The following is a 26,514-nucleotide window of genomic DNA, read 5'->3' on the forward strand; positions in this document are numbered from 1 at the left end:
TCTGGATAAGAGCGTCAGCTAAATGACTAAAATGTAAAATGTAAAAATGTACTCCAAACACGAGAGAACATAATGTGCTGTTTGGACATTGTACTGCGTTGGCCTTTTGTACTGAAATACATACAGAGTAAAACAGCTACCTTTTTGTTGGCAAAGACAAAAAGGGCGAGAGCCTCTCAAGGATCTTCAAGGCAGTCCTTTTGAAATACTTTGCATTTCAATGGAAGAGAAACTATCTAGGCCTGCGACCTTTATCAAGATGTTTAATCTCGAGTTTCGTCTCCGTTCAGAAAGATTGCCAAGAATATCCTTGGTGAGTCAACGCTGATCCAACTCCATTTTTTTTAAACATTTGGCTAGATGGTACACTGTCCTAAAATGGATGCTGACTTCCTCAGTGTTTTCACTGAATGTCAGGTATTGCGACTGTGGTGTAGTGTTTTCAATTCAATTAAAAGGTGTTGGGTGTGGGTGTTCAGTGGTAGCAGGCAATAGCAAGGGGTTAACAACAATGTCAAGGGTTAGTTAATGATATGAAGTAGCAGTGGCCATTGTTAAGTGGAGAGCTATAGCACACGCACACACACACACACACTATCGTATATCCTGATTCACTAGCTCTTATCTCTTCACTGATCCATTAACACATCGTGTCATCAGCCCAGTGGGTCAGTGCATCATGTACACACACATGCACCCACGCTCGCATGCGCGCACTCACACACACACACGGCCGTGTTGTGAGAAATGTCCCCTCGGCTCTGGGCCTTTAAAGCAGGTAATTACACAAACCATTCCCAGAGGGGATTAGGACAAATTACATGGAAAACATTGTAGCCTTACACCCCCCACTCTCTCGCTCCATCCCTCTCTCTCTCTTCCTCTTTACCCCTCTCTCATTCACTCTCCTGCTCACAATCTCGATCTCTCTCGTGCTCTCTGTCTCTCTCTTTCTCTCGCCATCCTTGTCTCTCTTTAAAACATTTTCCATGTAACGCCTACGTTCCCATGCATATCCAAGCAGCTCCGATCAAACACGTTGGCAGGTTGTTTAAAATTAGCAAGTTGGCGAGAAAGTAAGTTGCGGTGAGAAACCAATGAGGTTCTTATTTGCCTCTCTCTCTCGCTCTCCCTCTCCCTCTCCCTCTCCCTCTCCCTCTCCCTCTCTCTCCCACTCTCTCTCTTTGAGTGATATAACACCACTAACTTTGCCGTTAAATAAAACATATGCGCTGCTACATATGTGATGTGGGGAGGGAGAGGCATATGTCCTGGCGTTCGACAGAACATTACTCATCATTAAGTGACTGACCGTTCTGTTACAGCTAACTCTAACAAATTAAAACAGTTTAATGAACCGTAAAGCTAGCTAGTACAGCTCCCAACTATATGGTCTACCTTTGGAGTCTACACCCTTAGGAAAAAAGGTTCAACCTTCTGTGGAACCTAAAAGGCTTCTTCGGCTGTCCCCATGGGAGAATCCAGGTTGAACCCTTTCCACAAAGAACAATTTTGTAACTTTGGCTTTGTTACCGTGTCCGTACTAAACACACAACCTACAGTAGAGTACATGTCCAATAGATGGCTCCATTGTGATTGGTATTAGCTCAGGAAGAGGAAAGGGGGAGACCTGGCTTAACAAAGTAATGTGTAACTCTGTTGTTCTACTGTTGTATAGTCCAGGCTATATAATGTTGGCCCAGCCGTATTGAATCAAACCCTACAATCAGTTTACAGCTTCTGCAAACATCTCGATTCCTGGATTTGGTATCACTGCATTACAAATGCAATGAAGATGATTTGATTGAAGCTCATCATGGAATTGGTTCTAAGCCAGGAATTGAAAATGGTACGGTTCTGCACATCTCTGCTATTCTATATGTGGCATATCATACTGAAACGTTTTACCAATGGGAAAATATCAATTATCAACCTGAAGACTGCCTGTGGAAGGAAAGTGGTTGATACTGGTTAATAAATGCCTGTTTGTTGTGTTTGTTTGCAATCAGACTACACTGATCTACAAAACAACTTGCATCCCAAATATCTACTCATTATTGTGTGATCAAGAGTAATGATTCTCCACCCTCTTCCTTAGACTGGTCCTGTCAAACCTGCTGCTTGTTTGTCTTCCGGGTTGCCTGAAAGTTGTTGATGTCTTTTAATACATTTCTGTTTCTTCTTCCCTTTTCTTTCAGACGGAAGGCAAGGTGGGCGTGACCTTCAACATTGGTACGTCAGACATCAGTGTGAAGGAGGTAACCATGACGATCAACGACGGGAAGTACCACCTGGTGCGCTTCACCAGGAATGGGGGCAACGCCACTCTGCAGGTGGACAACTGGCCAATCAACGAACACTTCCCCACAGGTACCCACCAATCACCATCTGGCGTCTGTTACACTCACTTTTGACCTAGGACCTTTGACCGTTGAACCTGTTGGCTTGTGTTGATGAGAAAGTCAGTCCCAATTCACTCACTACTCTTTCCTCTTGGCCCAAACCCTTTGATGTTTGAAGATCTGAAGGCTCTGAATAGGTTTAAGCAGTGTTGGTGGAGATTCCACCATATTGCTTATACCTTACAGATCTGCAAACATCACAGGGTTAGAGCTAATGAGAAGGGGTAGGGAGTGAATTGGGAACGGGTGGTAATGTGAAGGGTAGACCTCTGTTAGAACCACTGGACATCACCTGTTTACAAAGGCCAACTGACAAGGATGTTAAGTCAGAATAACAGCATAAGTATGCAGGCCAAGCAAGTCTCCCCCTCGGTGGGCCGATAGACACTTTACTATCCTGCCAAGCACTACAATTTTCTGAAGTGTGAACAGATGTGAACTGTTTATTCGCTCTGCCCCTTGCTCCAGTCTATTTCCACAGTCCTAAGGGTATGCACCACACACATGCACACATACCAGTGGTGGTCGGTGCCGTTTAAGATGAGGGAGGACGATTATTATTATCTATGAGCAGGGTCTTATTTATCTTATAGCATATTGGATGACTGTCCTTCATATTCCATTCACCCAGCTCAATGTAACATTGATCTGATATAGGGTGTAATAATTAGTTCAACCGTTGCAAACGAGAGTTTCTATTGGACAAATTCAGGTATGTTTATCCCCTTTTCGTTTAGATTGCTTCCATTTAACCTCTCTGGGGTATGTGGGACTTAACCCGCGGGACACACTATTCAACAGCCAGTGAAATAGCAGGGCGGCAAATTCAAAACAACAAAAATCTCATAATTCAAATTTCTCAAACATACAACTATTATATCCCATTTTAAAGATACACTTCTCGTTAATCCAACCACATTGTCCGATTTCAAAAAGGCTTTACGGCGAAAGCATAAAATTAGATTATGTTAGGACAGCGCCGAGACAAGAAAAACTACACAGCCATTTTCCAAGCAAGGAGAGGCGTCACAAAAACCAGAAATACAGCTAAAATGAATCACTAACGTTTGATGATCTTCATCAGATGGCACTCATAGGACGTCACGTTACACAATACATGTATGTTTTGCTCGATAAAGTTCATATTTATATCCAAAAACCCCATTTTACATTGGCGTGTAATGTTCAGAAATGTTTTGCCTCCCAAAACTTCCGGTGAATGAGCACATCAATTTACAGAAATACTCATCATAAACGTTGATAAAATATTCAACAGTTATTCAAAGAATTATAGATACACTTCTCCTTAATGCAACCGCTGTGTCAGATTTCCAAAAAGCTTGACGGCAAAAGCAAATTTTGCAATAATCTGAGTACAGCGCTCAAATATCAAAACAAGCCATACAGATACCCGCCATTTTGGAGTCAACAGAAATGACAAAAATGACATTATAAATATTCACTTACCTTTGATGATCTTCATCAGAATACACTCCCAGGAATCCCAGTTCCACAATAAATGTTTGTTTTGTTTGATAAAGTCCATTTTTGTCCAAATACCTCCTTTTTGTTCGCGCGTTTAGTCCACTACTCCAAATGCAGGAAGCGCGCACAAAATGTCACGACGAAAAGTAAAAAAAAAGTTATATTTACATTCATAGAAACATGTCAAATGATGTATAGCATCAATCTTTAGGATGTTTTTATCATAAATCTCAGTAATATTCCAACCGGACAATTCCAATGTCTTCAAAAAAGAAAAGGAACACAGCTAACTCTCACGTGAGTGCGCGCCACTGAGCTCATGTCATTTTCTCACTCATCTACTTCCAGGAGCTCTTATTCTCTCCCTATTCACAGTAGAAGCATGAAACAGCGTTCTAAAGACTGTTGACATATAGTGGAAGCCTTATGAAGTGCAAAATGAACCCTAACTCACTGTATACTGTATAGGCAATCACTTGAAAAACTACAAACCTCAGATTTCCACACTTCCTGGTTGGATTTTTGTCAGGTTTTTGCCTGCCATATGAGTTCTGTGATACTCACAGACATCATTCAAACAGTTTTAGAAACGTCAGAGTGTTTTCTATCCAAATCTACTAATAATATGCATATCCTACCTTCTGAGCCTGAGTAGCAGGCAGTTTACTATGGGCACGCCTTTCATCCGGACATCAAAATACTGCCCCCTACCCTACTGCCCCCTAAGTTAAGAAACTTTTTTAACAGAATCGGCTAAATGAATGTACCCCTGATCACACGCAAACACAGTTCGCTTTCATAGCAGCCACATATAAATAGCATGATCCCTTTGATCATTGTATAATTACTCTCCTCCTCTCACCTTTTCCCTTTGCTTGTGAACTTCAGTGCACAACCAGGCGAAAAAACCTTTTCAAGCCAAACCTTAATATCATAACTGCTAACCGTGACACGCAGCCTACATCATTGTCACCATATTAACATCATAATTAACATAGCTACTAGAACTATCGCATTAGTAAAGCCTACAATAATGCAATACAGTCAGCAGCAAGCAGTTTAGCAGTGATTTATAAATTAATTAAACCAAAAACTGACTTCGAAGAGTTCCAGTGTCGGATAGCCATAGCCAGCTAGCTAACATAGCATCTGTCTTTGTTTGAGCCAGGTGTTTGCGTAGGCTAAACTAGCTGGTGGCATCCTCTTGCTAAGTGAAAGTGAAAAAAAAATACTATGAACAAGATATAGCTCTCTCTCTCTCCTTCATTTTTGAAAAAATGTATTTGTTCAAAACTATCCAACTATTGTCCTTCTCTCTCTTTGAGTCAACTACTTACCAAGGTTTATGCACTGCAGTGCTAGCTAGCTGTAGCTTATGCTTTCAGTACTAGATTAATTCTCTGATCTTTTGCTTGAGTAGACAAGATCTCAGTTCATGCTGCAAGAGCTCTGATAGGTTGTAGGATGTCCTGCAGAAGTTGTCATAATTACTGTGTACGTCAATGGAAGGGGATGAGAACCACGAGCCTCTTAGGTTTTGTATTGAAGTCAATGTACCCAGAGGAGAACGGAAGCCAGCTGTTCTCCGGCTACACCATGGTGCTACCCTAAGGAGTGCTGTTGAAGTTACTGTAGCCCTTCTTTGCAAAACAGTGTGTTTTAATCAATTATTTGGTGACGTGAATATATTAGGATAGCTTTATCTAAAAAGGATAACTTGTTTAATGTTTCACTATTTTGATTCTGCTGAAATTCACTGAGGAGGATGGTCCTCCCCTTCCTCCTCTAAGGAGCCTCCACTCATGCATACACACACAGACACACAGACACACTCACACACCTCGGCATAAAACACCTCTGAAACTGAGACTGGACGAGAGCTAAGCCAGCAATCAACCACAACCACAATCAACCCTAAATGTCCTCTGAAAGTCCACTGACCACCACAGCCATGGCGCTTCACTGGGCATATGAACGAATGAAACCAACCTTCCAATCGAGCGCAGACACCTGGGCCGTGGGTGAGAAAGTGGGCCAAGCCGAGTCTGCCGGCAGCCTTTTTGTCTTATGAGGGACATTAGCTGTGAGTGTGACATCTGGTTAGCTCATTTTAGGAGGGGAATGAAAGTCAAGGTAGAAGGGGGTGGGCAGGAGGCGAATGAGGGAGGATGGAGAGGTGGGAGGGGAAAAATTGAGGTGGTGGTGAGAGAGAGAGACAGATTCTGTCAGACCTGGACCCTGACAGAAAATCTCAGTAAGACAAAAATAATGGTGTTCCAAAAAAGGTCCAGTTCCCAGGACCACGAATACAAATTCCAGCTAGACACCGTTGCTCTAGAGCACACACAAAACTATTCATACCTCGGCCTAAACATCAGCGCCACAGGTAACTTCCAAAAAGCTGTGAAGGATCTGAGAGACAAGGCAAGAAGTGCCTTCTATGCCATCAAAAGGAAACTAACATTTGACATAACACATTTTTTTCCCTTTATTTAACTAGGCAAATCAGTTAAGAACAAATTCTTATTTTCAGTGATGGCCTAGGAACAGTGGGTTAACTGCCTTGTTCAGAATTAGGCCGATACCCGCTAATTATCAAAATCCAGAAAGAGCCATTAAATTCTACAACCACGTAAAAGGAACCAATTCCCAAACCTTCCATAACAAAGCCATCACCTACAGAGAGATGAACTTGGAGAAGAGTCCCCTAAGTAAGCTGGTCCTGAGGCTCTGTTCAGAAACACAAACAGACCCCACAGAGCCCCAGGACAGCAACACAATTAGACCCAACCAAATTATGAGAAAACAAAAAGATAATTACTTGACACATTGGAAAGAATTTACCAAAAAATAGAGCAAACTAGAATGCTATTTGGCCCTAAACAGAGTGTACACAGTGGCAGAATACCTGACCACAGTGACTGACCCAAAATTAAGGAAAGCTTTGACTTATGTACAGACTCAGTGAGCATAGCCTTGCTATTGAGAAAGGCCGCCGTAGGCAGACCTGGCTCTCAAGAGAAGACAGGCTATGTGCACACTACCCACAAAATGAAGTGAAACTAAGCTGCACTTCCTAACCTCCTGCCAAATGTATGACGATATTAGAGTGACATATTTCACTCATATTACACTGACCCACAAAGAATTCGAAAACAAATCCCATTTTAATAAACTTCCATATCTATTGGGTGAAATAGCACAGTGTGCCATCACAGCAGTAAGATTTGTGACCTGTTACCACAAGAAAAGGGCAACCAGTGAAGAACAAACACCATTGTAAATACAACCTATATTTATGTTTATTTATTTTCCCTTTCGTACTTCAACTATTTGCACATCATTACAACACTGTATATATCCATAATATGACATTTGAAATGTCTTTTATTATTTTGGATATTTTATTATGTAATATTTTTTTTATTGTTTATTTAACTTTTGTTTATTATCTATTTCACTTGCTTTGGCTATGTAACCATAAGTGTTCGAAAGAAAGAAAGAAATAAAGAAAAGAGAGAGATAGAAAGAAAGAAAGAAAGAAAGAAAGATGGAAAGAAAAGAGAGAGAGAGCACAAGAGGCGAATGAGGGTGGATGGAGCAGTAAGGAGGCAAGGTGTTCAGTCCTCTGTCACGTCAGCCTTCAAAGTTATCTGCCTGTCTGCCTGCCACCTGCCAGCCAGCCAGCCTAAGGAGAGCTGTGCTGCTGGGGAGATAGAGGATAGAGGTTCTGCCTCCCTGCCTCCCTGTATCTCTCTCTCCCAGGTCGAGGTGGAGGCTACACAGGCTGAATACAAATGAGGTCATCAAACACAGCCGGCTCCATTTGGTGGATCAGGCCGTCACCTCATTTGGAACCTGGGGCGTGCTGGCGGTACCTAGCTGAGGGAGTGAGAGAAGGAGAGATGGAGAGAGAGAGAGGGGGAGAGAAAGGGAGATTCAGAAAGAGAGAGAGAAAAAAATCCTCCACTGTGCTTCACACTCCATTCATTTGGGTTTGCTGTCCTCCCCTTTGATGTCTCTGTCCTGTCGCCTCCCTCCCGGGGCTGGCCTAGCCCTGATTCTCTCCCCTTATTAGCCACCAGGTGTGTGAGAGCAACGAATCACTCCTCTCACTCAGGTTAGCTAAGCAGAAAAGCCCTTAGGACCTGGACGAAGGCTAGGGATTCAAAATGGCTGACGTACCTGAAGACAGGCAGGCCTTGAATGATGACATATCTAGTGGTTTATTTGAAACCGCTTCCCCAAAGGTTTCTTCGACATTTTTCTTAGACCTCTTCATTAAACCTCTTTCTCATTTCTGGCGAATTTTGACTGCGTTCATCATTTTGGACATATAAAATATGCATTCAAGACAGCTGAATTTTTTTACATTTCTTATCTGATTGCCGATTAATAAAGATTTGACTTTCCTGAAGACACTTAAAACAAACCCACGTATCTCTCTACAGGGAATCAAAACGGAGAGTGTCACTATACAAAAAGGCCTAGTGGTCAGAACAGAGCTAGCTAATTTAGAGTTGGCCCATGTCTCCTCAACCCTGTGAAATACATGCCCAGTGGCACGCTAGCTGATAGCGGCCTCCCATCATTGAAATAAGATTACTTCAGAACCCCAGAGAGCTCGGGGGACCATCATCCTCTTGTCTTGTCTGCCCATTTGTTTGTGTCGGGGTCAATGAAAGTGCAGGTCGAGTTAACCTTTTCCATCGCTTTCTCTTTCTCTCTCTCTCTCTCTCTCTCTCTCTCTCTCTCTCTCTTCCCTTCTTTCTTTCTTTCCCTCCTTCTTTCTTTCCTCTTTTTCTTTCCTACCGCCAGAAGCAAGGATGCGTTCAATTCTACCTCAGTAGCGCCAAAAGCAATCCGTGTTCCACACCAACACAGTGGCTTAAATGTTGTGTGATGCAGAGACTGCACCTTTATCTATCTTGCCTCGCAAGTTTTATCAAATGGGACAGAGTTCTGGGCCTTTTCGTGCAGAATTAGGCTTTAGTGACTTGCACGTTGAGGACTTGTACTTGTAGAACAAGTGTACTCTCTTGTCCTCCCTTTGTTTTCCTTCCCAGTACCTTTTAATTACATCTGACCCATTGGACCCGTATAACAGGCACAGCATTATCAATACCAGCTGCAGTTTGTAGCAGTGTTCTCTCACCCTTCCTAAAGAGCTAGTTCCCATGCAGTCAATGCCTTTGATCAAGGCTAACCAGAAAAGTTGTTAAATGCTTGACTAAATACTTTTTATGTTTGAACATAGTTACGAAACAGAGAGACTTTTCTAATTTAATCCATGAATTCTTCCAAGTGATAGAATCAAGTTATTTTCTATTCAGTGTGCATTCCTTTGTCCAGGTAAGAGATCGAATATGTGGTCATGTATTTTTCTCCTCCCGCTTGTAATTTGCAGGACACTCGGTGATAGTAATTCAACAATGATAGATTTTTTTTGCCCCCTCACTTGTAAAGGCATTGTCATTTCTCGAGTAATTACAGGTTAGGGTGCACCCTTATCGACTGCCTCCTTCGTACTCCGAATGCATAACGGTGAAAGCGCGTGTGTGTGTGCGTGTGTGTGTGCGTGTGCGAGTGCGTGTGTGTGTGTGTGTGTGTGTGTGTGTGTGTGTGTGTGTGTGTGTGTGTGTGTGTGTGTGTGTGTGTGTGTGTGTGTGTGTGTGTGTGTGTGTGTGTGTGTGTGTGTGTGTGTGTGTGTGTGTGCATGTGTGTGTGTGTGTGTGTTGAAAGGCTGTAGCTAGCTGCTCCTGGCTCTTGCTGCCCGTTCAATAAACAGTTACCAGATCTATGTCCATGGCTGATGGTGAATAGGGTGTAGAAGATGTGTCTGTGATTTGAGTCAATGTACCTTACAGAGAACCTTAGGGCGCGAAAATTAGATGTCTGAACACCAACCCGTATTTGCGGCAGACGGCCAAAAGGCACACGTGACGGACCCAAAGGCTTTGAGACAGAGCCGTTGACTAGGAAGCTGGTGTACACGGCACTAAACGTACAGTTCAACTGTTTACAGTACACGTTTACCACGATGATGATACACTGCTACACGTATGAAGAAATAAACATCACAACCTATTGTTGTCCTTTGATATCCTGAAAAGCCTTTCATGTTTACGCCGCCTCTGCCTTCATGTCCTTTTTCTAGGAGGTTAGAGACGGACAGAATAAAAACGATCCCAATCAAGGTAAATGTTGACGGTCAAGAGGCAGTCGAAACCTCTCAGACCCCTGTCCCTGCCGTTAAACAGAGCGAGAGTTTTTGATCCAACGATCGCGTCTGAAATCCCATCATCCTTCGGTGTGCTGTGTCTAGCGCTGTACCAGTCGGTTTAGGGTGACATCCAGCCAGGCATGATGGACGCTGGAGCAGGGGCCAAGCACAGAGGGAGAGACGGGGGGAAAAAAGGGAATGGGATGGAGGGATAGAGAGGGGAAGAGAGAGAAAGGGATGGAGGGAGATTAGATTTTATTGGCCCAATAGTTACATCATTAAAGGCACAGTCTTTACTTCACTGTACGTAAAACCCCCTGACACCCCACACGTCTGCTGACTCCCTCAGGCGGTTCACAGGTATACAGTAGGTATGGTCCAGTGTCAGCCCAGCCCGTACCAACCCCAGCAGCATAGCTCTGGGGTCCATACGTCTCGCCCCCAGCCAGGTAGGATGTGCACTAGAGCAAGTCCAAGGTGAGGGAGGGAGGGAGGGAGGGAGGGAGGGAGGGAGGGAGGGAGGGAGGGAGGGAGGGAGGGAGGGAGGGAGGGAGGGAGGGAGGGAGGGAGGGAGGGAGCTGCATGTTGTTCTCTCCAGACCCAGTCATCCATACTGCAACGTGCCCCCACTCAGCAAAACATCTAGCTCTGTTTCTCTCTCTTTCTCAATCTGTTTCTGTCTCTGTCATCTCTCTTTCTCTACCTCCTCTATCTCTTTCTCGGTCTGTCATTTACAGCTTCTCTGTATCCTTCTCTCCCCCTCTGTCTCTCTCTCTCGCTGCCTCTCCCTCCCTCTTTCGCCTCTCTCTCTCCCTCTGCCGTCTCTGCTTTCTCCATCTACTTCTCTCTCCAATTGTCTATGATTCCTTTTCTGTCTGTGTTTCTCTTCACCCCTCTAGCTCCTCATCTAAAATGTATGTCTATTTTATCCAATGTAATACTGAGACAATACGCACACTGGGCTTGTTTTCAATAGGCTAGTCCAATGCATTATGTAAGTATTTGAATCCGTTTATACTTTGATTTTGTACAACATGACCTTTCTGCATGGGTTTGTGTCTTGGAATCAGGGAGTTACTGGACCGAGCTGGGCTGAAATCATGCGTGTAGATTGATTATGGCCCAGGTTTAGACAAGCAGCGCTTTGGTTGAGTGACGGTTGGCCTCTGTGGCCATATTGTGCTTGAGGGAGAGATGGAGGGAGAGATGGAGGGAGAGATGCTGGTATAGATGGAGGGCGAGTTTGTATTGTGTGTTTGGAGAGGGGCGGGAGGGGCGGGAGGGAAGGAGGATTGCCATAGCGAAGAGACAGCCAGCAGACAGTAAACAAACACACACACATATACATTCACACACAAGTCTTTACAAAAAACGAAAACACCATTAACCCGTCGTAATGATATCATGACTAGCCTTGACCTCCAGGCCACTGAGTGTCTTTCAGCAGAAACCTTTTCATTTCACTAGGTGCTTTAGTCTCTCTCTCTATCTCAGTAAGAGACCGGCAGCCAAACGATGCCTTAGTGAGAGAGTTAAATACTCATGTAACCTACTGGCCGAACATGATTACCTCTCTATCTCAGACACAATCTCTCGCTCTCCTATACGCCTACGAGCTGCTTCTCTCTCTATCCACAGGCAGTACCAGAGAGAGAGAGAGAGAGAGAGAGAGAGGGAGATAAGCAGCCTGCCTTGCTCTCTGCTGCCTCAGCCTCTGGCTCTAACTCATCCTTTGAACGCTGTAGAAACCTCCGGGCAATGGGATAAATGATGAATGCTCTAATGTCTCTTCGTCTGTCTGAGAGGAGAGGAGGAGACCGAGGAAATAGAAGAGCAGCCTGAGATGAAGGGAGAGAGAGGGAGGGGAGGAGGAAAGAGAGACAGGCAGAGAGGGAGGGACTGGGGAGGGAGAGGGGAGAGAGAGGGAGTGGAGGATGAAAAAGAGACGGGGGGGGAGAGAGAGAGAGAGAGAGAGAGAGAAAGAGAGAGAGAGAGAGAGAGAGAGAGAGAGAGAGAGAGAGAGAGAGAGAGAGAGAGAGAGAGAGAGAGAGAGAGAGAGAGAGAGAGAGAGAGAGAGAGAGAGAGAGAGAGAGAGAAGGAAAGAGGGAGAGCTTCGGAAATAGATGCAGGGGACTGATACAACAGAGGACAGTGAGGGTGAGGTTGACAGACAGGAAGCAGGGGGCAGACTGGAAGAGAGGTAGGTGGGTGGGTGCAGCAGTAGGATGGATATAACCTAAGGGTTTAAAGAAAGGGTGAAAAGAAGTAGTTTTGGACAGGGTGGATAACGAGGAAGGGTATCCAATCAATTCTTACTGAGATGGAGTGTTGCTTAGGAGGTTGATCTTAATATGCCTTCGGCGTTGAGCGACAGACTCCTGCCAGGTTTCCCTGGTGAGCCTAGAGCCTACCGACAGTCACCGTGCCAACGTGTGTTCTGACTGAAACACTGCCATCACAGGAGGGAAAAATGCAGATATTGTTTTGGCTGCGGGTGAAGAATTGGAAACACGGTTACACACACACACACTCACAAACATACTTTCAAATGAAAAGGGGGTACCAGATGTGGTTTTGATGTCTCACTTCCATGGTTGTTTAGAGAAGGGTTCAGGGTCAGACATTCACTAACGTGCAGCTTGTTCAACTGCAGTGTCACAAACTGATCCAAGATAAAGGCTTTCAATCGATTCCAAAGCTGTCAGACTCACTGACATCCCCATAGGGGCCCCGGTCAAAAGAAAAGTTAAACTTGGGTTGGAAACATTGTAATGTATCATTCTCTATTCATGCAAGGTCACTGCTAGAATCACCTTTAACGATTGACTGTTACTCTGCGCCTAAGAAAAGCCATAAAGTTAGAAAAACGAAGTTGTCTCGTTCTCGATTGAGAGGTCACCAGTTGAATCACCTTTAACAATTTTAAAGATATACCCACGCTAAGAACTACCTTCGTCATAAAAGGTGTTTCTACTTTCATATTAGTTGCAGCCAGATTCACAACACAGTAATCCGTGTGAGAGCCTCTCAGCAAACAGAAATAAACACGCCCACACAGAGGGAGGAGAGAGAGACAGGGACGAAGAGAGAGAAGACGGGAGAGAGTGAGAGAGGGGATAGAGGGTGAGAGAGTGGTGAGAGACAGAGAGAGGTGGTATAGTCGTTATTGTGGGTGCTACCTTCAGTTTGGACCCGGGGGACATTCTCTTACTCCTCAAACAGTTGACAGTGTGCCTGTCTCTGGCTGCTGCCTTTCAGACTCAGTCTCCACACCCTGTCTGGATCAAAGGCACTAAGAACCTTGCTAGGTGCTTATTAACTCCAGATAAAGCTCGCTACACAGCATCCCTGCAGTCTTTACTTAACTTCCCCTCATATCCTCCTTCCATCCTCCCCCTCCTCTTCTCCCCCCTCCTCTCCTCCCCTCCTCCTCTCCTTCCCTCCTCTCCTCCTCCTCCTCTACTTTAGACCTCCTCCTCCTCTCCTCCTCCCCTCTCCACCCCCTCCTCCTCTCCTCCTCCCCCCTCCTCCTCAACTTTAGACCTCCTCCCCTCTCCTCCTCTCCCCTCTTCCTCTCCACCCCCTCCTCCTCTCCTCCTCCCCCTCCTCCTCTACTTTAGATCTCCTCCCCTCTCCTCCTCTCCACCCTCTCCTCCTCTCCACCCCCTCTTCCTCTCCACCCCCTCCTCCTCTGCTTTAGACCTCCTCCCCTCTCCTCCTCTCCTCCTCCCCTCTCCTCCTCTCCCCGTCCTCCTCTCCACCCCCTCCTCCTCTACTTTAGACCTCCTCCTCCTCCTCTCCACCCCCTCCTCCTCTCCACCCCCTCTTCCTCTCCACCCCCTCCTCCTCTGCTTTAGACCTCCTCCCCTCTCCTCCTCTCCTCTCCTCCTCCCCTCTCCTCCTCTCCCCGTCCTCCTCTCCACCCCCTCCTCCTCTACTTTAGACCTCCTCCCTCTCCTCCTCTCCACCCTCTCCTCCTCTCCACCCCCTCCTCCTCTCCACCCCCTCCTCCTCTGCTTTAGACCTCCTCCCCTCTCCTCCTCTCCTCCTCCCCTCTCCTCCTCTCCCCCTCCTCCTCTCCACCCCCTCCTCCTCTACTTTAGACCTCCTCCCCTCTCCTCCTCTCCACCCCCTCCTCCTCTACTTTATACCTCCTCCCTCTCCTCCTCTCCTCCTTCTCCTCCTCTCCACCCCCCCCCTCCTCTCCACCCCCTCCTCCTCTACTTTAGACCTCCTCCCTCTCCTCCTCTCCACCCTCTCCTCCTCTCCACCCCCTCCTCCTCTCCACCCCCTCCTCCTCTGCTTTAGACCTCCTCCCCTCTCCTCCTCTCCTCCTCCCCTCTCCTCCTCTCCCCCTCCACCTCTCCACCCCCTCCTCCTCTACTTTAGACCTCCTCCTCCTCCTCTCCACCCCCTCCTCTCCCTATCAACACTCACTAACCTGAATGCTTTGAAGCCAAGTCATTTTTTTTTCTCTCTTTGGTCTGAAAATAAGAAATAAAAGTAGAAGAAAGAGAGGAAGAAAGGCAGAGAGAGAGACTCCAAACAGCCGTCAGCCAAGTCAGTGTGTTCTGTGTTCTCCCCACCGACGTCACATAGTTTGGGGTGGATATGTGATGGAGCGGAGTAAAAAGAGGTCCCCCTGCAGAACTGAAACATGTTGTGACGTTATCATATCCGAGATTTGTCCTCTGAGAACGTTTGACTCGGCGAGCGTGCCGCGACGCATTATTAAAAGAGATGTTTGAAGTACATTCACTATGTTCACGCTTTTGAAGTATCGCACTTCCAATTTTCTTCTCCAAAACACTGCAGTCAAATATATTCTTTATTCCTCTGTACACTGTCAAAGTGTCTTTGTTTCTCCAAAACATCCTCATCGAGGGAGTGACATCATTTCACATTCTCCATTATTCAGTACGCACTTCACAGACGTCGCTAGTACTGCTCGCTGTTTGAAAACATTGCCATCAAATTTGAACTCCCCAAAGTGATAGTAAAAATGGATGGTTACCTCTGTGTGGGTGAAGGAATCCAGCATCATAATGTTATCCCAATGCACACAAAGGAATGGTATTGGCCATTGTATAATCTATATGTTAGCAGATCATAGTGTACTTTACACACAGACTTATAGACACATACATTAGATATATAGCTCATAGATATTTACATTGAACACAGTACAAAGATGGGATAAAGAGAGATGGAGAAAGAAACCAAGAGGGAGAGACAGAGACAGAGAGAGAGGGAGATTGTACTTAATATAGAAAGCCCTACTGCATATATTCATCATAAAATAGTTATTCCTTCTGCTGGAACACACTCTCCTTAGTCTCAGAGGGGAACTGGCTGCAGCTAGGGTAGAACTAACAGCGAAACCTCACACTGCGCACTTAATAACACACGCACACATTCTCACACACTACCCTGGTAATAACGCAGACACGTGCCACTCACACACACACACACACACACACACGCACACTATGCTGTTAATATCACGCGCACGCACACACCACCTGCTAATAACCTCATCTGTATGTCGTGTCCTCCACAAATCTCGGTCATCAGACTGCTTGTCTCCCAGCAGGCCTTTGCGGCTCTCTTTTATTACAGTCCTTCAGTACCTCATCCCCTCCATACTGTTGCTTAACTGACTTGTTCCTTGGCCCTTGAAATGTAAGAGCAGGGTTCTGTTTAAAATGACACCATATTCCTTTGATTTATTCCCCCTAGGGGCCGGGTCACAAGTAGTACACTATAAGAGAACATTTGGAACGTAGAACAGGTGTTGTCCAGTGGAAATGATGTATCTCTCCCAGAGTAGGGCTGTTGAGACGGGAAACCTATGTAACGTTTTGATCCTTTTTTATGAATGCAGGTTTTATGGAGATTGAAATGTTTTGTATTGTTTAACACACATGAATGCACACATCTTTCCAGGTTCTTTGTGTGTTCTGGTCTCATGGACATGGTTTTACTGAATTTTTGTGTTTATTTGTTAGACAATGTTGGAAACCGTGCTTTACTCAAGTAAAGTTGACCATTTGCACACAAAAAAAATGTCTTACCAAGTTTTTTAAATTAAACTTACAACTAAACATTTATGTTGAAACTAACTTTGCTTTATAAACAAGGCTAAATAACTTTTCTAAATCGGTGTCTAAATGTGAATGATGACTGTTTGACAGTTGCCTCTGCCGACTGTTTTAAGCTGTTCTCTAAACTTTCAAACTTTAAAGGACCAAGCGATGTTGAGCGCTATCAAATGGCTAATAAGAAAATCCCATTCAATTATAAGAGGCCGGTAGAAGATTGGCTACAGGAGAAAGGTAAACCTTTTACCAGATCTTCTAGATTGTTCTAGAATGTTTTTCTTTTCTTGTCATGTCATTGGCTTGTTTCCCCTCAAACCTTCTAGAATGAAAATTGCTTTTTAAACCCTTTAAACCATAATTAAACTAAACTTACTGTCAATTTTATTTTGTTAGTTTTTACGTCGATTTTTTTAGTGCCATTCCCTTTTGTCATTCTTGTTTAAAATCAGTTTGAATCATTGATGCTGAACAGTTAAAGGGACTGGTGTAATCCATAAACAATACATGAACACATCTGAGAAATAAGTCTCAATAGTACAGCCAATAGGTGTTAAACAACATGTACTTTGCTTCAACAACAAAAAAAACTTTAGACTATGAATTGAGCGTCTTGCTCAAAGCTCATGCCATATTTGAGGACGAATGAAACAGAGGGCATATTTTGTACTCTTATTTATTTGGTGCCTATTGTTTTAGACTCATCTTGGTGCTGTGTAGAGCTATCACTGTGCATACTGCACTGAAATAGACTGCAATGAAATAGTCATTCTGGAATGAAATAGTCTGCTTTCATTCCAAACAGTGTTTTACTCTTCATTGTCTAGTCGCTACCACGCTACCGTTTATTACAATGGAGGGGTGTATAGGAGAACGATGCTCCTGATGCTTTCTGCTATACTAAGTTTCCTGCTTGACGTAATATCATTATAAACTACGTTTAAAGGTCATTGCCTAAACCTGTTAAGATGATTATAAAGTCCCTTTAACAACATCTAAAACCCCAACGTTTCTGAATTCCCATAGTGTTAACTACATGCATGAATCAACATGATATTTATTTTGATGTTACGATGATATGATATTCCTTTTCCATGTCATTTCATGCCCAATCTATTTTAACTGGAATTGTGAATGTGACAAACGCAATAACCCTGCAGTGATGTGTGTGTGTGTGTGTGTGTGTGTGTGTGTGTGTGTGTGTGTGTGTGTGTGTGTGTGTGTGTGTGTGTGTGTGTGTGTGTGTGTGTGTGTGTGTGTGTGTGTGTGTGTGTGTGTGTGTGTGTGTGTGTGTGTGTGTGTGTGTGTGTGTGTGTGTGTGTGTGTGTTGTAGAAATGTGTTTTCCAATTAAGACTCCCCTGCATTCGGCAAGTGTTATTTATATATTTCATTTCAGAAATGATGCATTAGCAATGTGTTCTGACTGCGATGTTTAACTCCCGTTTAATGAAGTTTACCGTGGATGTCATGACATGTACGAGAGTCTATTAGTTACATTTGATTGTATTATATTACAATACGAAGGTAAGTTCAAAATAATTCAACTGCATGATTACATTGCATTGTTCAGGGCATTGCAAATGTGGTGAGCTCTGCTCTTTTTTGTTCATAAGACAGAGACCTTTTCCAAACACACTTAACAAACCTTATTTTCCATGGTTTATTTACATACAAAAGCAACTAAAACATTGACACATTGGATGTACAACAGTCTAGATACAGTGCAACATCACACCTTAACTTACGCTGACTCCTAGTGCTTCTCCCCAAATGATCGTTAGAGTATATTATAAGTGCAGAGTACTTAAACGATTTGAGTACAACCAATTTATGGATATTATGAGTGCAGACTACTTAAATGGATCAATTTCAACCCATTAAAGTGCATTGTAATGGTGTCCTCCCTGCTGTCCCCCTCTCCTCTCCTCTCAGGCCGGCAGCTCACCATCTTCAACACCCAGGCTACCATCTCTATAGGCGGTAATGACCGTAAACGTCCCTACCAGGGACAGCTGTCTGGTCTCTACTACAACGGCCTCAAGGTATATAAAAAAACTATTTTGTTCCCATGTAGTGTTGCAAATTTCCGGGAACTTTCCCATATTTCTGTTAACTTTCCCGAAATTCAAACCAGGATTTCTGGAAAACCAGGGATTATTGGGAAGTTTACTGGAAAAATTGTGTAAGGGTAGTGTGCAATGAAATATGTGTATGTGGTTGTATGAGATGTGTACGATGTGTATGACAAACATGGGTCTTTCTATAAACTAGTGTACCGGTGAAGATTTCCTGTGCTGGACAACTTGTTACAGCTGTTGATATGTCATTGATAATATTCTGACAATTTGTTTCATGTCATTACATTAAGATATAAAGTGGTGACATACTGTATCTATATTCCATGAAATTCCTAAGTTGATTTAAAACCTATAACCCTTTCTCATGGTTGGTGTCTTGATGGATTTGTCCAACATCGCGTGACATAAAACGTTATTAACGCGGTTATTCAATAATTGTGTAGCCTGTAATACTTGTTGGATGCACATTTAGTGTTGAGCTGTTTGAATAGGCTACGCCGTGATCATTTCACACATCATCATCTGATCCAGGAAGGAATTTTCGGAATGACAGTCAAGTGAGGAACAGCTGTTGTGATGGCACATTCCATCCTACAACAACCCGAGTGCGAGGAATGTCCAGAGATGTTGTATGTCTCATTCATTAAGCTGGTGAAGATGGTTGTGCCTGGATCCAAGTTAGTTCTAAAGTTCCTGGCGAATTGATGTTGACAATCTGTTGTTGTCTGCTTGATTTACAGCAGGGTCTTGTTAGATTTAATAAAGAAAACATCAGGGTAATGAGTTCATGTTTTCATTTTCATGCTTGTCCCTCGTGGGAATCAAACCCACAATCCTAGCATTGCAAGCGCCATGCTCTACCAACTAAGCCACATCATCACAAACCACTTGATGTCTCGATGTACTCAATGACTGTATTGGTCATTGTTTTTCTACATGGTGATGGAAAGTCAACAGGTACGAACCTAGATGACCAGCCTATGTACAATACAGTAATGTACAATTAATACTGCACAGAAAGTGGTTGTTTTCCATGTTATTTGATCAAGCAAAATATTGAATTTGGTGTGGATGTTTTGTGTCTTTGCTCATAACTTTGCACCTTGTGATGTAAATGTTTGAGGACAGGGTTTTGTTCTTTCTGGATTCCATTAGAATGACAATCACAGAAAAAGGGACAGGGCAACAACGGTTACAATTCCAACTATTGAATCCTGCAAATCAAATCAAATCACATGTATTTATATAGCCCTTCTTACATCAGCTGACATCTCAAAGTGCTGTACAGAAACCCAGCCTAAAACCCCAAACAGCAAGCAATGCAGGTGTAGAAGCACGGTGGCTAGGAAAAACTCCCTAGAAAGGCCAAAACCTAGGAAGAAACCTAGAGAGGAACCAGGCTATGAGGGGTGTCCTTAACTATACAAGTGGAGATGCTGAAAGAAAAACTTTTGCTGGTGCTACAGATGTCTATATCTGTCTGCTAATACTAGATAAGGATATTTTTCAAAAGATAATATATATATTATATTATAAAAACAGAGATGGTGAGATTCAGGCTACTGCTATTCATGGATTTATTACATGTGCCTATGTTGGCCACAGGCTACAGAAAAATCGTCATGCATGCATCCAATTTATTTATTCAGGCAAGTCCACATTACTCTCACATAGTGTTTTAGAATACAATAATAATTTGAAATCAATCCTTTGGCAAGGCCTAAAAAATGCATTATTCTTAAAGTGGTAATGGGGAGAGGTTCAATATTAAGGGCTATATGTACATACATCTAAATTATTCAATTTTAGTCATTTAAGCAGAGCTCTTATCCAGAGTGACTTACAGGCGCAATTAGGGTTAAGTGCACATCGACAGATTTTTCACCTAGTCGGCTCTGGGATTTGAACCAACGACCTTTTGGTTAGTGGCCCAAGGCCCTTAACCGCCAGGCTACCTGCTGCACAGTTGTAAAACATTGAGGTCCTTGGATATTTTAATGAAATGCTTGAATAAGTCCCTGAAAGGGCTTGAATTTGACTTGCTAATGTGTAAATAAACCCTGCTTAAAGGATGTATAGTCCTAGGCCTATGTTGTTGTAAGTGGAGTTATGAGCTAATTTGCATATATTTCTCTAAATACACATGTGGAACTGCATAAAAATCTTTTATTTGTTTTGTTTCAAACCATTTTGAAATGCTGATCCCAATGTCACACATTGGCCCCATTTTATTTATAGAAAGACCCACATGGGTAATGTACAATTTAGGCCTATTTTTATCAGTGGAGGCTGGTGGGAGGAGCTAAAGGAGGATGGGCTCATTGTAATGGCTGGAATGAAATTAATACTGTTCCATTTAACATATAGAAACCACATGTTTGACTTTGTTCCATTTAAGCCATTACAATGAGCCCATCCTCCTATAGCTCCTCCCACCAGCCTCCACTGATTTATATATATATCCATTTAAGCCATTACAATGAGCCCATCCTCCTATAGCGCCTCCCACCAGCCTCCACTGATTTATATATATATATATATATATGTGTGTATATGTTTCGACTGGGTAATGTATAGTGTGTTTAAGACAGTTGTCCACTTTGAGACAATAAAAGTTTATCCATTCCTATCGCAAGGTCCTCAACATGGCTGCCGAAGGCCACGCCAACATCAAGGTGAACGGGAGCGTGCGATTGGTGGGGGATGTACCCACCAGTAGGGGCGCTGCCCGCACCACCACCTCCGTGCCACCTGAGATGTCCACCACCTTCATAGAGACCACCACCACTCTGTCTACGACCACCACAAGGAAACAGCGCTCTCCACCCACCATTCAGGTAGGGGATTGGGGGAATAAAGAGATGGAAAGGATAAGGGGTGTGAGAGACGGGGGGGTGTTTGGTGGGAAGAGGAATTATCCTGGAGGAAGGGAATGGAGAGATGTGTGTGTAAGAGAGATGAGATGAGCGTATTACCTGTTGGACATACTAAAACAATCTATTGTTCATCCTTTCGCTTGTTCTCCATCTTCTTTTTAAATAGCGAGCCAGCATGATTTCATCATTTTTATTTCCCTGAATAATCAAAACTAATTTTCTCATGCTCTCTCTTGTCTCCCTGCAGCAGACATATACTGAGCAATATGTTTGGAATATCAAATCACAGTATCGAATCTCAATACGTATTGCATCGTGAGAATCGCAATGCATATCGGCACCTCAGTACATTTTAGTCATTTAGCAGACACTCTTATCCAGAGCGACTTACAGTAGTGAATGCATACATTTCATACATTTCTTTTCGTACTGGTCCCCCGTGGGAATCGAACCCACAACCCTGGTGTTGCAAACACCATGCTCTACCTACTGAGCCACACGGGACCAGTATTGTGAGCCTGAGAGGGGGACCTTACGGGCTCATATCGTGAGGTCCCCCTCTCGGGCTCATATCGTGAGGTCCCCCTCTCGGGCTCATATCGTGAGGTCCCCCTCTCGGGCTCATATCGTGAGGTCCCCCTCTCGGGCTCATATCGTGAGGTCCCCCTCTCGGGCTCATATCGTGAGGTCCCCCTCTCGGGCTTAACTTGGCCGGTCTTCCAGTTTAACTTGGCCGGTCTTCCAGCCTTACCTCATAGAAATAGAATCCCTAGAACAGTTATTCCCATTTAGTTCAACGTCCTGTGGGGATTTACCCGTTCTAGAGATTCTACTTCTATGCCTATCCTATCATGTTAGCCCCAGCTCTGGGGATGGAGATAGGGTCCCATTTAGGTCTCCCCGAGAGTGTGTGGCACCCTATTCCCTTTGTAGTGCACCACTTTTAACTAGGGCCTATAGGACTCTGGTGAAAACTAGTGCACTATTTAGGAATATAGTGCCATCCAGGACACATCATGGATGCCTCTCTCCTCCTTTATTCCCTACCCTGCCCCCGCCCCACCACGCCATATAACAGAGGGCTTTGTGAAACGCATCCTGACTCTAAGCCAATGAATGTCTCCGGCTTGCCAAGAAAGTAATCACGGTGAGCGTCGCGTTGACGCCCGGAGGACAAATTGAACTGGCGGTGTTCATATTAAAGCCATAACTCTCCCCGGAGCCCTGGAGCACAGGGCCAAGCGACAGACACAAGAGCTTTTATCTGCCTCGCACCTTTAAACAGATTGTCCAGCGCCTCAATAATGATGACCTCTCATGTCATCGCTGCCTGTTGTAGGACTTCATCAACTCAGGGCAGCACAGGGGAAAGAGACAAGAAATGCTCTGCCTGTGTGCCAAATGGCACCCTTCTCTCCATGGGCTCTGGTCAAAAGTAGTGCACTATACAGGGAATAAGGTGCCATTTGGGACGCAGACACTGTAATACCACTTCAGCATTTTCCAGTTGTACTTAGGTACTGAATGCTTTGGCGTCACTATAAAAGGACTGTCATCAGCATCAATGATCTCCAATGTCAAGCTTCATTATGTCTGGCATGAATGTCAGGAGCCTAGCAGAACTTCCTCATGCTGCCTTGTATTCCATCTGTCTGAATGGCGGGCACACATGCCCACACACACACACACACACACATTATGGGCATCAATAGGGCATTATGCCGGTGCCGTCCTGCTGATTCAGATCCATTTCAAAACCGTTTCTCTCTATCCCCTGCCTGTCTGTCTCTCCAGCCTGCTGCATCAACAAGGTCACCATGAAAGATAGGCCGTATTGTTAGGGAGAAAAATAGTGTTTTATGCCACAGACTATCAATTACACGATGACAGACAATAAAGGACTTCCTTTCTTTCCTTCCTTATGAATGATTTCCTTATGAGACCACCTCTTCTCAATGTAGAATAATGGCATATTTTGGTGACTGATACCAAGCATACACATAAACAAATATGCATAAGCATACCAGCTTTGCAAATCAAGTTGTTTTTAACAAATGTGTATTGGCCAGACCAGGGGCGCAACTTTGGTTTTAGAAGACATACATTTTTTTGTATAGTAATCAGTCGGATAAACACTCCAAACAGCCTACCCGACCGCTCGGAGGCGTCTGCAATGCTAAAACTGGGGGGGCAAAAATGCAATTTCACAATGTGGCCCCACCGTCCCCAGTGAAAGTTGCACCCCTGGGCCAGGCCCATCTCCATTTGCAAGCTCTAGATACATGTTATTCTTGCTCCTCTCCTGACTGTTTTATGTGAACTCTTCCTCAAGTCCCAGGGCTGTAGCCATTTTGATTCAGAGCATTGTGTCACACCGTTGTGAATTCATTTTCCTCAGGCTGTGGTTTACAGCTCCCGGGTTGACTGTCAACTATGTGGCACGAGGAGAGGTGAGGAGAGAACCTGTATAAGTTGGCAGATATCCCAGACCTTAGGAAGACAGGGTGAGGAGGACCGGAAGAGGGCAGGTGGAGGTTGAGAAGAGGTGTGGAGTTGAGGGGGTAGACTAAATGATGCTGCAGAGTCTTGCTAGGCACCTGGCTGTGAGTTTGTGTGTGAGATTGAGAAAGAGAGAGAGAGAGAGACAGAAAGAGTGAGAGAGAGTAAGAAAAGGAGAAATGGAGAGACTGAATTGGAGCTAACTGCAGGGGAGGGAGACAGAGAGAAACAGATAGAAACAGAGAGAAACAGATAGAAACAGATAGAAACAGATAGAAACAGAGACAGAGAGAAACAGATAGAAACAGATAGAAACAGAGACAGAGAGAAACAGATAGAAACAGAGAGAAACAGAGAGAAACAGAGAGAAACAGATACATAGAGAAAGAGAGCGAGTGAGAGAGAGAGAGAAGTGGGGGTAGAAGATAGAGAGTCAATCACACGCTTAATTAATGATAGTCACTGTGGGAGACAGGCGGACTGGATCTCAGGGAGGCCTGGAGGCCCGGGCTGGGACAGGGTGGTCAGGTAGAGAGGAGGGATGGAGGGGGAAAATATCCAGTGATCTGTGATCTGTCTGTCCCAGAGGGAGTACAGTATGTCTGGCACAGAGGGAGGATGATACTGATGCTCCACAGGGGCCAGAGATTGAGTTCCATCTGTGCCCCATAGCGATGAGAAATCAGAGGAGAGGCTAACACTAGAGAGAGTTCCCAAATGAATGGAAAAGATAATCACCATCTGAAATTGTGCAATTAGATGGTTACTATCTTTCCCCTTCAACTTTTGAGGTCTGAAATCCTCAAAGCAGAGGTGGTAAACCCAAAGCAATAGCTTCAACTGTAGTCAAGTGCCTGTCATGCATATCAACATTATGGTTGTGAATCAAGGTGTTCACAGATACAGAGACATTTGCGTCCAGCTCAGCTCTGAAAGCAGGGGGGGAATCGCACTCTACCTGGAGAAGGTACTGTGTAGACTGAGCGGCTGCCTAGAGAAGATACTGTGTTGACTGAGCGGCTGCCGAGAGAAGATACTGTATAGACTGAGCGGCTGCCGAGAGAAGATACTGTATAGACTGAGCGGCTGCCTAGAGAAGATACTGTGTAGACTGAGCGGCTGCCGAGAGAAGATACTGTATAGACTGAGCGGCTGCCTAGAGAAGATACTGTATAGACTGAGCGGCTGCCTAGAGAAGATACTGTATAGACTGAGCGGCTGCCGAGAGAAGATACTGTATAGACTGAGCGGCTGCCTAGAGAAGATACTGTGTAGACTGAGCGGCTGCCGAGAGAAGATACTGTATAGACTGAGCGGCTGCCTAGAGAAGATACTGTATAGACTGAGCGGCTACCTAGAGAAGATACTGTATAGACTGAGCGGCTGCCTAGAGAAGATACTGTGTAGACTGAGCGGCTGCCTAGAGAAGATACTGTATAGACTGAGCGGCTGCCTAGAGAAGATACTGTGTAGACTGAGCGGCTGCCTAGAGAAGATACTGTATAGACTGAGCGGCTGCCTAGAGAAGATACTGTATAGACTGAGCGGCTGCCTAGAGAAGATACTGTATAGACTGAGCAGCTGCCTAGAGAAGATACTTTATAGACTGAGCGGCTGCCTAGAGAAGATACTGTATAGACTGAGCGGCTGCCTAGAGAAGATACTGTATAGACTGAGCAGCTGCCTAGAGAAGATACTTTATAGATTGAGCGGCTGCCTAGAGAAGATATTGTATAGACTGAGCGGCTGCCTAGAGAAGATACTTTATAGACTGAGCGGCTGCCTAGAGAAGATACTTTATAGACTGAGCGGCTGCCTAGAGAAGATGTATTTGGAATGACTGTACTTCCGTGTCTTCCTCTGTTTAGCAGTTTACACTTTATTTGATCCTATGCCTCAGAGCAAGATTACTAATCCTAAGGATTTTAGCTCTTATTCCTTGCCCCCCCCCCCCCCCTTCTTATGGGAGGTGAGGAAAAAATGAGATGAAAGGAGGCTAGTGGATGGTGAGTCATTGTACTGCCATATATTCACACTCAGCATGAATTACACCCCAGTGTTAATCATATAAAGACAGAGAGAGATATGAATATACCTAGTGAATGAGTCCCACACAGTGTTATTGAAAGTAGTTGTTGTTTTGCTCAGTGTGTGGAGGTATGACATGTCAACAGTGTGTGAGGCACTGTTGACATGGTGTAGTAGTGTTGCCTCTGGTTGGAAACGGGAGCCGACGAGGGAATCCTCCTCATTTCAACTATGTAGTCTATCATGGGAGATGAACGTCTCTTTCTCAATTAACTCCACACACACACACACACACACACACACACACATGCGCGCGGGCACACATTGTCTGAGGGTCATTAGGATTGTAGGCTGTAATCTACTTTACCTGAGAGAGCCGGGTCTTAAAGGGGTGGGTTTGAAAGGAATTTGCGTTGTTTTCGTCGGTGTGAAATTGCTTTCGTCCATCATCGTCAAATAGGTAGGTTTGCATTGTTGGCGAGGGGAAAATGAATGGAGGAGAAGAATTGGTTGCGAAAATAATTGTCTCTGAGTTGCCTGCTGAAATGAATTACATTGTTTAATTTAGAGAGGGTCATTTCTTTATGATGGAGTGTTCAATTAACTCAGTTGATCTTTTGTGTTCATTATTACCTATTAATAACACATTGCTACAATTGATTAGACATTTACCTCACGTTATTACTTCTACTACCTAGATAAGGCTTTCTGAGAACATTATTTCATGACACTTTTCATCAATGCAACAGATAACTATTACACATGATTTACGCACCGCTGGGAGGCAACAAGGTAGTTAAGAGATCTCTCAGGGGAGTTGTGGT

General features: G+C 44.3%; 1 protein-coding gene across 12 annotated transcripts in view; it reads left to right on the forward strand.

Annotated features, from left to right (window-relative positions):
* The window catches only part of nrxn3b (neurexin 3b), a 416,132-nt gene that overhangs the window by 354,641 nt on the left and 34,977 nt on the right, over window positions 1-26,514 (forward strand). For 9 of the 12 annotated variants that reach the window (XM_082961878.1, XM_082961868.1, XM_082961875.1 and 6 more), the window contains 4 exons: window positions 2,199-2,370; window positions 16,356-16,445; window positions 18,142-18,251; window positions 20,924-21,124. In XM_082961878.1, coding sequence (XP_082818004.1) covers window positions 2,199-2,370; window positions 16,356-16,445; window positions 18,142-18,251; window positions 20,924-21,124 — 573 coding nt within the window. The remainder of the gene's footprint in view (window positions 1-2,198; window positions 2,371-16,355; window positions 16,446-18,141; window positions 18,252-20,923; window positions 21,125-26,514) is intronic. The other 3 variants (XM_014145029.3, XM_082961873.1, XM_082961874.1) reach the window with 1 other exon arrangement.

The sequence above is a fragment of the Salmo salar genome, chromosome 15, assembly GCF_965601325.2.
Source record: "Salmo salar chromosome 15, fSalSal1, whole genome shotgun sequence".
In the NCBI taxonomy this organism is placed as follows: Eukaryota; Metazoa; Chordata; class Actinopteri; order Salmoniformes; family Salmonidae; genus Salmo; species Salmo salar.